The sequence below is a fragment of the Desmodus rotundus genome, chromosome 7, assembly GCF_022682495.2.
Source record: "Desmodus rotundus isolate HL8 chromosome 7, HLdesRot8A.1, whole genome shotgun sequence".
NCBI lineage: Eukaryota > Metazoa > Chordata > Mammalia > Chiroptera > Phyllostomidae > Desmodus > Desmodus rotundus.
Window position 1 is genome coordinate 14,274,980 of NC_071393.1, and position 14,477 is coordinate 14,289,456.

Here is a 14,477-nt window from a genome sequence, read left to right on the forward strand (position 1 = left end):
ACCAATGCACTTAAAAAGCACGTTCGGTCCCGGGCACCGCGCTGAAGGCGGTAAAACTTGTGAGGGCTGGAGACACCACCAGACAGAGTCCAGCTGGGGGTGCCGAGCCCCAGGAGGGGCCTTGGGGTGTGGTGAAAAAGGCAGCACACTTAAGGGGTAACATGCTCCCTTTTTTAAAACTTTTTCCTTTTTAAACTCAGAGGTTTGCTTTTCTATTTTTAAAGAATACTCAAAGCTTTAATAATAGTCAGTAAAGATTATTTCAGGGATCCCGTTTTGCCCCTAATTAACATTTTACTACATTTAATACAAAAAGAGTATTAAGAAAATCTGAGGTCATGCATAAGCTCGGTATCCACCAAATCGATCAGCTTCCACTGGGGTGGATCGACCGCCCCTCTCCTCCCTTCCCGAGTCAAACACCACCTGACCTTTCACTGAGGTGCTGTATGCGGAAGGCAGCATTTTGGTCTGCGTGGCTGTTAGCAGAAGTGCGACTATGTTGGCTGGGTTCACAGAAAACTAATTAAAATGCATGTGTCTTATCCACATATCACAAACTGTGTCATGAGATCAGAGGGCAAGAGAACTTACTGTGTGAAAAGTTAAAAATGCTTCAACATTTGAGAGACTCAAACAGAATTCAAAATGGTGACCTGTGACACAGCTCTCTGAGGAGGGGAAATGAAGACCACACACCTAGAGATATCCCCAAAGCAGCGTTTATTTACCCATTGAACTCCAAAACATTTAATTTAGAAGTCTGGCATTTCAGTAACTACCCATCTGGACTGACACGGGCTGACACACACGGACGGCGCTGTCAGGGTACACAAGGACAATAGCCAGAGTTACAAAAAATAAATCCGTGATTCTCAAACAATCGCCAAAAAAAAGTTACCAGGTATCAAAACTTCAGATGCACTGCATTGAAAAGAAGGTTTGTGCACATCATAACTTAAAGAGGCAAAAAACAAGGCGCTACTGAAACCTCACGTTAACAGTTCATTATAAAGCTGACAGAAAAGGAGCGAGAGTTCGCTTTGTATCAGCTTCCCTTAACAGTTTCCCATTCGCAGAAGAAAGAGGTGGGAGGGGGGAATTCATTTTCGCATGCACAAGATGTACTGCTTATTAACAAAACACTATTAGCTCATTTTAAATGGATCATTTAAGTATCATTACAGCCTGTTTTGGCTAATTCTCCTTTCTAAACTTCCCCACTGCTTTCGCCTGGATTTCACAACTATCAACAGGCACAGGAAAATGCCTCATTCGGAAAGCACACGTCTGGACAATTCGAATTGAAAAGCAAGCCCCTGCGGGCTCAAAGCAACCATCAGTCCAGCAACGCCCACGAAGACTTATCGGAAACTGCTTCCCAGGGAGCGGGGAAGCAGAGCTGAGTAGCTGTGCTGCCAATACAGATAGGTATAGCACTAGATATTTAGTGATTGTGGCAAGGAAGAATCGGTGACGAGGGGGGTGGTGGGTGAAGGAAGGGCCGGGGGTCCTAAGGCTCTTCAGTTGCCTTCGCCTGCTTCTTCATCCTGCTGGTCGCTGGTCCAGAGGGTGAGGTTGTCTCGCAGCAACTGCATGATGAGCGTGGAGTCTTTATAGGAATCTTCGTTTAGTGTGTCCAGCTCAGCGATGGCATCATCGAAGGCTTGTTTGGCTAAGAGGCAGGCCTGCTCCGGTGCATTCTGGATCTCGTAGTAGAACACGGAGAAGTTGAGGGCCAGGCCCAGCCGGATGGGGTGCGTCGGCTGCATGTGCTCTTTGCTGATTTCAAAGGCTTCCTTGTAGGCTGCCTCGGAAGCTTCGACCACACTGTTTTTCTTCTCCCCGGAAGCTACCTCTGCCAAGTAACGATAGTAATCGCCTTTCATTTTCAGGTAAAATACCTTGCTCTCGTACTGGAAATCATTGCAGTTCTTGATGAGAAACTTGTCAAGCAGAGCGAGGACATCATTGCACACGGTTTCCAGCTCCTTCTCAATCTTCTCCCGGTAAGCTTTAACCTTCTCCAACTTCTTTTCATTTCCATCAGCCATGGTCTTCTGCTCAATGCTGCTGATGACCCTCCAGGAAGATCGCCTGGCACCAACCACATTCTTGTAGGCCACCGAGAGGAGGTTTCGATCTTCGTTGGAGAGAGGTTCATTGAGCTCTGTCACCTGCAAAATGCCAAAGATAAACACTGAGCTCCAAGTCTGGAAAATCTGGAAAGGAATCCTCCCTTCAACCTAATCAACAACCCTTCTCATAACCAAGGTTATAGACAAGACACTCGAGAGAAAAAACAATCGGACATGGATATCATCTGAAGGGGAGACTGTAGTCTAGCTGAAGAAATAAACACTTGAAACTCAAACTATTAAAGGATAAGGGCTTTGAAAAACTAATAATCCAGGCCCAGCTAAGACGTTGCCTTCACCTTGGCAAAGGTGCGGTGGGGATAAAGGTAATCATGGAAAGGATGTGAGAGGATGGTGGTACATAATGGTGGGTGACAAACCCCAAAGGTTCAGCTATTCCGCAAAAGACATTCTCAATATGATCACGCGATTCCTTTGTCAAACGTTCACAAGTTTAGAGAGCCGAAGTCTGTTCCAGATTCTACTTCCAACTTGTATTCAAGAAAGAACCAATGAAACCTCCCTCAAATACTTAGTAATAGACAAGAGCTTTGCAGATGAGATCAAACTCCACACAAATCTAGTGGCCAGTGTTTCATTCAGCCTATGTGGTTACAAGTGGAATCCCACTGGTACACCCAACCCTCCTCTAGGCCAAAACGGATACATTAGTGACAGTCAAGTGCCCCAGCTCTGCTGAGAGGAAGGAGAGCTACTCAGCAGCAAGCTCTACTCTGACCGACCTGACAGGAAACCCAGGCTGGCCATCAAGGAGGAAAGCACCGCTTATTTGAACTGGAAATGTTAAATGCCACAAGCTGTAACTTCCATCACTTAGTTCTCCAAGCGAGCCAGCTTCGTCATTGGAAGAAAGGACACTGGATTTTGTTGTGGTTCACCCCTAGCACCTGGTTCCACAACCTTATTTGGAAACGGGGCCTTTGCAGATGTTATCAGTGAGGATGAAGTCACACTGACTGGGGTGGAGCCCACACCAACTGGCGTCCTTATAAGGAGAAGGAGATTCGTAGACACACACACAGGGAGAACACCTTCTGATGACGGAGGCGGGGACTGGAGTGATGTGTCTACAAGCCAAGGAACACCCCGGATTACCAGAGGCCGTAAGAAGCTAGGACAGAGGCAAGGGGGGACTCTTCCCTGAAGCCTTCAGGGGGAGCGCTGCACTGCCAACACCTTGATGTTGGACTTCTAACCTTCCCAACTGTGATAAAACAAATGTCTGTTGTTTTAAGCCACCCAACTTCCTAGGGCAACCCTAGGAAACCAATACGGACCTGGAATCAGAAAACCTTGGTTTGGGCCCCAGCAAAGCCACTAACTTGCTAAATTGGTCCATATCCTCTATACAGCAAGGAGATTCCTTAATTACATGACCTACTGGTAAAGAGAAATACTGAGGAGACCATAACACTCAAAAAAAAGAGGTGTTACTGTAAGTCAAGCCAATAAGGACAGAAACTCCTCCAGTGGAGGGAAAAAACCAAGTTCATTGGAGAAAGTTATTAACAGACAGCTTAACATGGATTGAGAAGACTGAGCAGTGGAAAATCAGAAATTTTAAAAACAAAAATGTTGATAGGGTATTTGAAAAATTAGTTCAAGAGCATAATAAATGTAATCATTTTGTATTAAATTAGGAAACTTGTGCCAAGTTCCTAGAAAGTGAAGAAATTGTCTACCACCCCCCACCTCCCTAACAAAGCCCAAGCAAAATAAAAACGCCAGCTCCCCTTTCTCATGTATCCATTTCCCCATACCCAGCACCCCTGTTCGTTTGCCAAAATCTTTAGCCAGGGACTCTCTCCGCTTCTGTCTACTCTATCAATCCTACCCCTCTTCTTTCTTCAGTGTGCTCTTCGCCTACAAGCCGCCCCCTGCCCACTCCCCAGGCTGGCTGCCTGGAAGCCAGGATCCTGCATCGGCCTCAGACAGGAGTGGTCTCTCCTATCTGTGATCTGCCTGCCGATCTTCTACTACTCCACAATCCACGCTCCCCTCAAAGCCAGAGGAGGGCCTAGAACTGCACGATAGTGTTTTCCTCTCCAGTGAGTGCCTGTAAACACTCATTTGTTTATTGGAAATATAAAGTGTCTTTGTAGATATTTGTTTGATCATTTGCTCTTTTAAGGAAGAAACCTTTATAAATCAAAATTCTATCTCCAATACTCTGACAAGTCTCAAAATGCTTGAATCCTCCAGAATAACTTTTCTAGGGCAATAGTCAATAAAACAAAACATGAAGCAAAAACAGAATTTGGAGAACCCCTTAGATCTCATAGTAAGTAAATCTGAGACCACCTGTCACTAAAATGTAAATGTAGTCCTGACTGGTGTGGTTCTGTGGGTTGGGCATCATCCCTGAAACCACAGGGTCCCCAGTTCAATTCCCAGTCAGGGCACATGCCTGGGTTGTGGGCCAGTCCCAGTTGGGGGCATGGTAGGGGCAAACGATTGATGCTTCTGTCTCACATCGATGTTTCTCTCCCTCTTTCTCCCTCTCTTCCCATTTTTGTAAGATAAATAAATACTAACTGCAAATGTATCCCTAAGAACTAACTATATACTTCAGCCTGTGACTAAGAAAGCTGCTCGTGTTAGACTGCTGCAAAGATTCACAAAGTAACTCTCAAGAGCACATCATTAAAACCAAGTGCATATCTGAAATATATTTATAATCACAGAGGGCATTTGTAGCAGGGGCTCTGTCGTTACTTTAAAAAAAAACAAAACAAAACACTACAACAACTGGAGTTTAGCCTGAGTTAGCTATGTGACCTTGAATAAATTACAACCTTTCATTAAAAGTAAAATAAGGTGGCCCTGGCCAGGTGGCTCAGTTGGTTGGAGTGTTGTCCCATACACCAAAAAGTTGCTTGATTCCTGGTCAAGGCACACAGCTACATCATGGGTTCAAACCCCAGTCAGGGCGCAAATAGGAAGCAACCCTTCGATGTTTCTCTCTTGTATCAATGTCTCTCTACCTCTCTCCCCTCACCTCTAAAACAAAACAAAAAAAATTCAATGAACATATCCTCTCTCGATTTTTTTTAAAGAATGATACATTGTTAATATTTTCACTACTTTATTTTGTTTATTTCTAGAGAGAAAGGAAGGGAGGGAGATAAACATCAATGTGTGGTTGCCTCTCACACGCCCCCCCACCAGGAACCTGGCCCCAAACCCAGGCACGTGCTCCGACTGGGAACTGAACTGGCAACTCTTGGGTTCACAGGCCCACGCTCAATCCACTGAGCTACACCAGCTGGGGCTTGGGTGAAGATTTTTTTTAAATGATTTAAAAAAATAAAATAAGGTAGACCAGCCCAAACAATGTCCAAGGACTTCTTCAGCTCTACTTTTCCTGAGCAACAATAAAAGGTAAGGTTAAGGCATGAGATTGATACTGTTAATGTAAATGAAATATATCTGTGGGTTTCAGGAATTCACATAGCATTCCCTTTCTCCATCAGGAATAAACTGCCAAAAAAGGCTACTGGGCAACACTTACAATGACACCCTCACAGGAAAAATAATTTACTAAGAGTATTAGTGTTTATATAACAATCATCTGGTTGCCTGCCAGTCTGAATGAATCACTATCAGCATCAGCTGAGGGTGACTAACTGGTATCACTAAACAAGCATTGTTCTTAGAACCCTAGCCAAGGCCTCACTGGATACATTTAAATATAGTATTTTTTAGCATTCCTGAGTTACAACTCAGTTAACAAAGGGAAATTTATGGAACGAAGATAGTTTTATTACTTGATCACATAACTAAGGAAACCTGGGACTTTTCCCAGATTGGAAAATTATGGGTTGAAGAGAAATCAGATGGCCCATTACAACAAAACAGATCCATAGCCAGTCTTGACTGGTGATACTTATTGTAAATAACCTGCATTAACATTAGCCCCAGTTCCCAACACTTCAAATTCCAAAATACTGGAGCCAGGAATCTAAAAAGGATGGCCCTACATGAAGAGAAGCAGACACTGGGAGGCAATGTAGCATAATGGGAAGAAAGGGAAGCACTAACTGCGAGTCCCAACCACACACCCTAAAAACCAGCAATATGATCACCTAGAGATTCCATGGAGATGATTTACCGCATCTCTACATCCGTAAGTTTCCAAATGGTCTCTAATTCGGAACATGAAGACAATACAAAGAATTTTCCAGATAGAAGAGACCTAGACAATGGTTCTCAACCTTCTTTCCACTCTTAAGGACAGAGTTTCAACACATTCTCATTTCTGCCACAGGTCAGCCGCTCGCACAGCCGCTCAAGGCACTAACGTCCTCACGCAGCAACTCTGTAAAGGGGCTCCCCCGCCTCTGAGCCTCTGCCTTTTCCTGCCCTTCTCCCCACCTCATTTAATCCTGTTTACACTCTTCAAGGAAACCTTACATGGACAGACCCTTCCCATTTAGAAATGCCCTCCTCCCTGTTTCCTTTAAGGACTGGACTCCCCATGAGCCATTCACCTGGTGTCCTTACCACAGGCTCGGGCTATACCAACTCCCAACCCTGGGGCACGCGCTTCAACACTACACAGCATCACTAATAGACCCAAATAACCTGGTCTACTATGAATTCATTTGTCTTCCTCTGACACTACTGCTTACTCAAAAATCCCCAGGGGCCTCCTCCCACTAACTCACAAGGCAATAAACTATGTGTTTGCGAGTAAAAATAGATCCACTACCAAAAATAGCACAGGGACTATCTGGGAAAACTTAAAAAGTTCTTATTCTGGGAAACATCCAGCCTCAGAAGTAATACTGAGCAAACAGAACTGCCACCCCTGAATGGCCAGGCCATGGGTAGAGCTGTTCCCTCTCCTCAACAGCACTCCCGCCCTCCATAGCCACACCACGCCCACTGCTCTCCCATCTTTTCGTTACCCACACACACATGCTACCAACAGGCTTGCTTCTGATACTAGACTTCTCAGCAGAATAAAATGATTTTCATAAACAATTAGGTAAACACAATCATAAAATCTTTAAGCTTCTTCAGCAGAACTGTACATGGTTTTTGGGTGTTGTTTAAAGTGAGCTAGAGGGATGAAAGCTTTTTTGGCTGACTCTTTCCCAAGTCAAAGGAAGCCCTGAAGGTGAGGATTCTGCCTGGTCCCAAGCTGGCAAATCACCGTCACCACTTGCCTAGGCCTGGAAAGACCACACCCTGTCCTCACCAGGACGAGGCTGCAGGTCTATAAGGCCACCAGAGAGGCTCAACCACGAGCACAGAGCAGATGAGTTCAGGTGATTAATATCCAACAGCTACATCCCGCCCCCAGCTGGTGTGGCTCAGTGGATTGAGCACCAGCCTGTGAACCAAAAGGCTGCTGGTTCAATTCCCATTCAGGGCACATGCCTGGGTTGCAGGCCAGGTCCCCATCTGGGAGTGTGCTGAGAGGCAACAGATTGATGTTTCCCTCCCTCTCATTCTCCCTCCTTTCCCCTCCCTATAAAAACAAATAAATAAAATCTTAAAAAAAAAAACAACAATCCTTCCCCTGTATCATTGAGAGACTACCTGTGTCTTGCTCTGGACACAACTGGACATGTTCGTAGGCGCTGGCAAGAGTTAAACACAACCCCATCTGAATGGCACTACTGCATGCCACTGTCCCTGGAGCACCAGGACTGAAGGCTCCAGAGGCTGTACCAGGTTCTGATCACACAGAAGTGCCAACACCCACCAAAGAAGGGAATGTCACAGCAGCCAGGAGGGGGCAGAAGACAGGCAGCCTCAACTTGGACGCTATCAATTTTACCAACCTAAAGATTGAAATTTGGGGGGTCTATGTATGAGCTTACAGGCAATACACAAGAACTGGTGCCAAGGATATCAAAGTTTCTTAAAATACCACATATAATTTAACATAGTACTGTATTTAATTCATAGCAGGAACTTTACCATTTTGCTTAAGCTAAAAAAATCCTAATAAAAATAAAAGAAAAAATATCCTGGTCAAGAGAATAAGCAAAATCCAGATGTGTGACTTTGCCTTTTCTGCTCCTCTGCTGCAGCTGTTAGTTAAGATTCTGTTTTTAATCAATCTTGGCAAAAATAACTGACATCTAATAGATTAACTTACATGTTCAGTAAGCCCACTCATGTAAAAGGCTTGGGATTTCATCACCAATGATTGCAACAGCTACCATGTATACTGGAAATATTATCCCTCAGCCTCAAGGGGCACTATCACATGGTGGTTTAAGTGAGAGCTCTAAATTAAATTTAATTCAAATCCTGGCTTTACAATTTGACCATGACAAAATTAAACTCTAAATTTCATTTGTAAGCTAGAGTTAATAACAGCATCCATCCAGAATGGTTATAAAGATTAAACGAGAATGCACACATGTAATAACAGCTACTGTTTACTAAGTGCCCATTAAGTCAAACCATAAACGGATTTCACCAACTTGATGAACTGTAACACAGAAAACACATTTGGGGGAACCCCATCAAACCCTGTTTCTGGAAAACTGCAGCCTGCTCCTAATACAGAATTCGACAGAAATGAGGGAACGTTTCTGGTCTCTTTAACTAAGCAGTGGTGGGTCCCTTGACTGTGGGCGCTCTTCTGGGGCTAATTCGGGAAACCCAAACCCAGACAGGGCCCACAACTCACTTCAGTGCAATGGAGCTGTGAATCGTTCACCATCTGAGGTGTAATTCAGACGATTGCAAGAATCCAGAGCCTGCCTTCTTCCCCAGAAGACAGATGACAACGCAATAATTACATCTCAAATGACTGGTTAGTGGGAAACAGGACCCACGTGTGTGTGTGTGTGTGTGTGTGTATTTATCTATTTCGGACTGTTGTACCAATGTTGCTTTATGGTTTCACACTGACCACAATGTTGGTACACCTCAAAATCATGTCTGGTTTTACACTGTGAGGTGTGGGTTACGTCTCGCTCGGCCACTCAGCTGTGCTCTCGTTTTACACGCCACCTGCTCACTTCCCCACTTCCCAGTCTCACAGCTGTCGGATGAACAGCCCTTTGCCACTGGCTGGGCCAAGTGCCTCTTCCTCTCTGACTCCTGTTTCCTTAAGCTGCAGTTTTGTTTCCTGTACTTAAGATTTCTGCAGATATTCAAATCCTTCAGATGCATTTCTGCCCATCCTTTGTCAGTGTTGATAAAGGCTTGGGGTTCTACAATCTTTCAGTGTTTCTTCCCATTATTATATTCTCTGTACGCTACTAGGTGTGAGATGAGGAGGGCTTCAGGGCACTCCTTCGTTTCACCTCAGAAACGTTTCTTGTCTCTTCAGATTATGGAGTGAGGCAGGCAACTGCCCTTCTCAACTGATGCGAGACACCACTGATCCCAATACGCATGATTTTTCTTACAGCTTACCGACACCGTCCTCCAGCATCCTCCAGGTGACGCTGGTATAGCATAAAAAACACCAATCACACAAGCAGGCAGTATTATTAGGTGAGCATTTAAATTATAAGGGAAAAAGAACACAAGTTAGAAAAATGAAGGCTAAAAACCAAATTGATAGTAATACCAACATTACTAGTTTCACACTACGGAGAACCCAAAACCAAGATGTAAGTTTCAAGGTCAAAGTGGTGGCATCAGAACACGCCTTCACTCAGGTGTGCTGCTCCATCCCCCTCACAGCAGTCTACTTACCTGCCCTGAAGAAAACCCACAGAAACCCCAAGGGTTACTAGAATTCACTCTTTCCAAGAGCGCTTCCTAAGGCTTGTGATGATATTAAAATGAAGACTGAGTCTTTTCCATAACATTAAGAATTTAACATACAAACACCAAGGTTTCCCACCAACCCCTGCCAAGCCTTTTCCAATAAATACATTAATTTAAGTAACACACACACACACACACACACAAAGGCATATTGACCAAAAAAAAAAAAAAAAGGTTCTTAGTTTTTCACAGAAGTTACCTTGAGGAAGTGGTTTGTCGCAATTCTGAGATGGCAGGATTAGAGCCTGGATTGCCTTTTTGACACTGGATGGCTTATCCAACCCATCAATCACTTCAGACCCGCTATCAGATTCCCAACACTTGGGGGGACCCACTAGCTGGCAAAATGCTACGTGAAAAGCCTTAGAGAAAAACTGGGCACAGCAGCTGTAGGAAAGCATTTTTCAAACCTGCATATGAAGAACTGAAAGTCCATTTTTTCCCTCCCCAAGCTGTATTTTATTCTGGTTACATCTCTCCCTTCCCTTTAGGTTGCCTCAGGTTTCCTAGAGCTCCACAACACACCCTCTCGTCCTTTCCCCTGAACCTCAATTTACCTTCTTTGAAGCCTCATCCCTTCGTTCCCCAAAGGGCTCCTACTATTCACAGGGTTAGCAGGGGCCTCGCTAAAACACGCAGAGAACTCACCCTGCCTAACCCCAGTACCACTCAACTACTGGGGAGAAGGGGCTCACTTAAGTATGACTTTCTGTTGGAGTGTTTATCACAAAGAAATTAAAGCTCTGGACCTCTTTCAAGGAAATGAGTTTACATAGCCAGTCCTGTTTCTGAAAAACTTCTGAAATTAATATACTTTACTTTTTTTTTTCTTAAAGAGGGCCCTCAGAATTGCATAGACTTCAGTGCCAAACTTATTGTCCCTATTTGGATGAAAAGGTCCTATCTAATCCATGACATCATGTCATGTCACCACTGAATCAACAAATGGGCTGTGGTGGCGGTTTCCAAACACACCTTGTTCAAGTGCAGTAAGGACACCACGGGAAACACAACTCTTCAAGTACGTTTCTTACCGGGAGAACCCTAAATATCGCCCTCAACGACATACTTCATGTGATGTTAATATCAAAAGCCTTAAAAGAAACTTTTCAAACGGTTCTGACACTTTATGGTACTCTGGATTTGTAGGGTTTTTCCCTAAGAAATCCCCTCACAAGGAAAAGGACAAATGAACTATGACCCAGAGAAGTAATTCTCAAATTTAAGCCCATTACAATTTGTCATGAGAACTGAAGATTGCAGGATCCCACCCCGCCAAGAGTTTCAGAATCTTTAAGTCTAATGTGGGGCCCAGACGGACCCTCCCTGGTCTCAGGAGGTTGTACACAGGGTGAACACAGTAGGTGGGTGGCCGCCCTTGTAGCTTGACCACTGTGTGACCTTGAAGCAGAGAGAAAGTAATGTGCATTTAGAGAAAAACGAAAAATAAGGTTAAGACACAGGGACAGTAACAGGATAACCGGAACTCTCAGAAACGCAGGTGGTATCTAATCCAAGGCATTTGCTAGGGTGTGGCTGGTCCCGACTCCTTCACCGGAAATCAGGCTGCAGATCCATCTGTGAGGGTCTCAGAAATGCAATGGCACACTGGCTCGTGTCGCTTTTAAGTCACACCTCATTTTAATCTCCAGGCAGATGGGCGCAGCATCGAACCTGACAGTGGGGCCCCGCGCCCGCCGCCCTCCCGCCCGCGTCCACGCCTAGACTGCAGGATGGGGGTCTTCGCACACGAAACCAGATCCCGGGCGTGGGAAGATGGAACGAGCACGATTCCGGCGAGCAGAGCAAAACAGACAGAATTACAGACTTAGGTCGTGGCAGCAAAAGCCAGGAGAGACAGGGCGCCACTAACTAGGTGATTCTTTATTACAAGTTAGGGTACTGAGAAAGAAGACAAGAGGGGAGTGAGCCCCAGGTCTCGAAGAACGCTCTAGAAGGAGGAATGTGTCTGCCTTACGTTTCCTCTGGCACCCCCTCCCCCCACGCAGGGCCCTGAGCTAGGATGCGGCGACCCTCGCCCGCCCACCTGAATGGGGACACCCACACGCATCCGTCCCAGGAAGGCTGCACGCGCGACCCCGAGCAGCTCCCTGCCCGGAGACCCCACCCGGGTCCGGCCGCAGGAAATGGCGGGGCGCCCGGCAGGCGCGGGAAGCACGGGCTACGGGCGGGCGGCCGCGCCCAGCGGGGTCGCCCCGGGCCCAGAAGAAGACGCCGCCCGGCCGCCCATCCCATCCCCACGCCGAGCCCCCCGGCCGGCCGCCCGGGCTCCCGGCGCCCTCACCGCCTTCATGGCGGAGGCCATGTCGTCGTAGCGCTCTGCCTGTTCGGCCAGCCGCGCCCGCTGCAGCAGCTGCTCCCGGTCCCCCATGTCGCTCGTGGCTTGGCCTCGTCTCACGCCCCGCACCGCTCTCTCGCCCGCCCGTCCGCTCCCCTGTCGCCGAGGAGGCCGCCGCCGCGCACGCGCACTGGCTCGCCGGCCGGCCGGAGGCTCAGGCTGCAGACAGCGCCGCCGCTCGCGCCCTCTCGCTGGCTCGCCCCGCGCACAGTGGCTAGCGCCGCGGACGCCGCCGAGGGAGGAGACGCAGCCGCGCCAGGGGGATGGGAGGACTGGAGGACGCCTGCGCAGTGGGAGCGGCGGAGCAGAGCGGCGGGGACCGGCCGGAGTGGGAGGGGGGAAGGGCGGGCCGGCCCTAACGGTCTATTTCAAGGTGACGTCACCTACTATAAATAGCTGCCGCTGTGGCCCCGCCCCAGAGCTGCGCAGGCGCCCTTTGGGTGCTGCATTTTACCGCCGCATAGGTGGAGGTAGGAGAAGGGAACGTGGGGTGGGGACTGCAGGCTAGAAGAAGGGTTGAAGTGAATGGCAGCGGAACGGGCAGCACTTTGGCGCAACCCCACCCAGAAAAGCGCCTCTGAATCCAGATTAGAGGTCTGGCTCGAGAAGGGCCCAAAAAGCAAATAAACCTAGGGCTTGGAGAGTCCGGGAGACCGCTTGCCCCGAGGGGCGGGTCGAACCCGCCCTGCAGTCTTGCCGCCCCGCGCCCCCCCCGCCTCGCTGTCGGGTGGGCTCCGCTGGGCCACACCCTGCACTGCCCCACCCTGATAAGGGGCTGGACAAACTGTGCCTTCTTGGAGAAGAGGGACGCTCACACTGGGAGCTACCCCTGTGCTATGCCTTTACGGGTATAATCCTATGTAATCCTCACAACCCACCCCCCGCAGGTGGGCACTACTGGGCTCTCCATTTTTCCAAAGCCAGGATAGTGACTTGCTTACGGTTATACAGCCTTTAAGTGATGGAACTAGGACCTGAGTTCAAACCCAGGATCGGCTTCCTCTTGTAGCAAAGACAGTGGTGGAAGGCTTGCTGGTTGACCAAGCTGTCCAGTCCTGGCGTTCTGTGCCGAGGGTACCTCGTGCCAGGCCCTGGGCTGGGCCCAGGACAAGCTAGGAAAATCCCAGTGACTAAAACAGGTCCTAACTTAAGCACAACATGCCAAGGACAGCACAGGACAAGGGGCCTTAGGCTCAGAATTTTACTGAGCACCTACTGCATGCTCAGCACTTAGGGAAGTAGTAGCTACAGAATAAGTAAGATACAGCCTTGCCTCAGAAACTGAGATACAAATACACAACAGCACAGGTAAGCTGGACCTCGAAGGAGATGACAGGAAAAAGTATTAGGGATTGGGGTTCAGCATGGGCAAAGTCTCGCCAGGGAGAATGGAAACAACGGTGAGAAGAGAGGCCTGGCAGTAGGAAAAGACGTTGGATAAAACAAGATCATGGAGTGTTTCAAATGACAGGCTGAAGACATGAGGCATTGTCCTTAGGTCACGAGGAACCACCAGAGGTGGGGAGATCATTTTTCAGGCCGGGAATCTTGCTCTGGAGAAGATGCGTTAGAAGGGAGTCCCTGGAGAGTGGGTCCTTTCTGCATCTTAGTTTTACCATCTGGAAATTGGACTTGAAAGACTGTTCAACGCACTGTGGAATAGAAATCTCGGAATGTCAAAGCTTCCAGGGCAGTTAAAAAGCACCACTGTCTGACCCTTTATTCTGCATAAGAGGAAACAGATCTGAGAGGGAGGAGAGCGTGGCCCCAATTTGCACAGTGAGTGAGCAGAGCTGAGGCCTCCGTACCAGGTCTCCTGCCTCCCGGGTCTCCCCCTTGCTGTGATGCTACATTGAAGACCTCAGTACCCATGAAGGAGGATTTGGGCGTGGACCCGGCAGGAGGCCCCCACGCGGGGCTTCACCATGCTTTGAAGAGTCACCTTTGCTAACTACAAATGGAATCAAGGTTAACAAACCAGGCTTACGTTTCTCCTAGTGAATATCTTTAACAAGCTTGATAGATAATAACTGTCTCCGGGGGTAGGGGAGTATAAGGGGGCTAAATGGTAATGGAAAAATATATATAATAAGGATTATATTAAAAATAAAAAATAACTAACTGTCCCCCACCAACCCTGACCTCCATGAGGATAGGGTTCCAGTGAGAGGTAGGAAGAGGGCCAGCCCTGGGGGGACCTCCATAGTTCCTCC

At 47.5% G+C, this 14,477-nt stretch overlaps 1 protein-coding gene across 1 annotated transcript; it reads right to left on the reverse strand.

The window, feature by feature from the left end:
* Positions 1 to 706: 706 nt before the first annotated feature.
* Positions 707 to 12,576, reverse strand: YWHAH (tyrosine 3-monooxygenase/tryptophan 5-monooxygenase activation protein eta). Its single transcript, XM_053928627.2, has 2 exons — positions 12,211 to 12,576; positions 707 to 2,177 (listed from the first exon to the last, which is right to left on the reverse strand). Exons 1-2 carry the CDS (start codon positions 12,295 to 12,297, stop codon positions 1,524 to 1,526), a joined length of 741 nt encoding a protein of 246 aa, XP_053784602.1. The 5' UTR covers positions 12,298 to 12,576; the 3' UTR covers positions 707 to 1,523.
* Between the last annotated feature and the right edge of the window lie 1,901 nt (positions 12,577 to 14,477).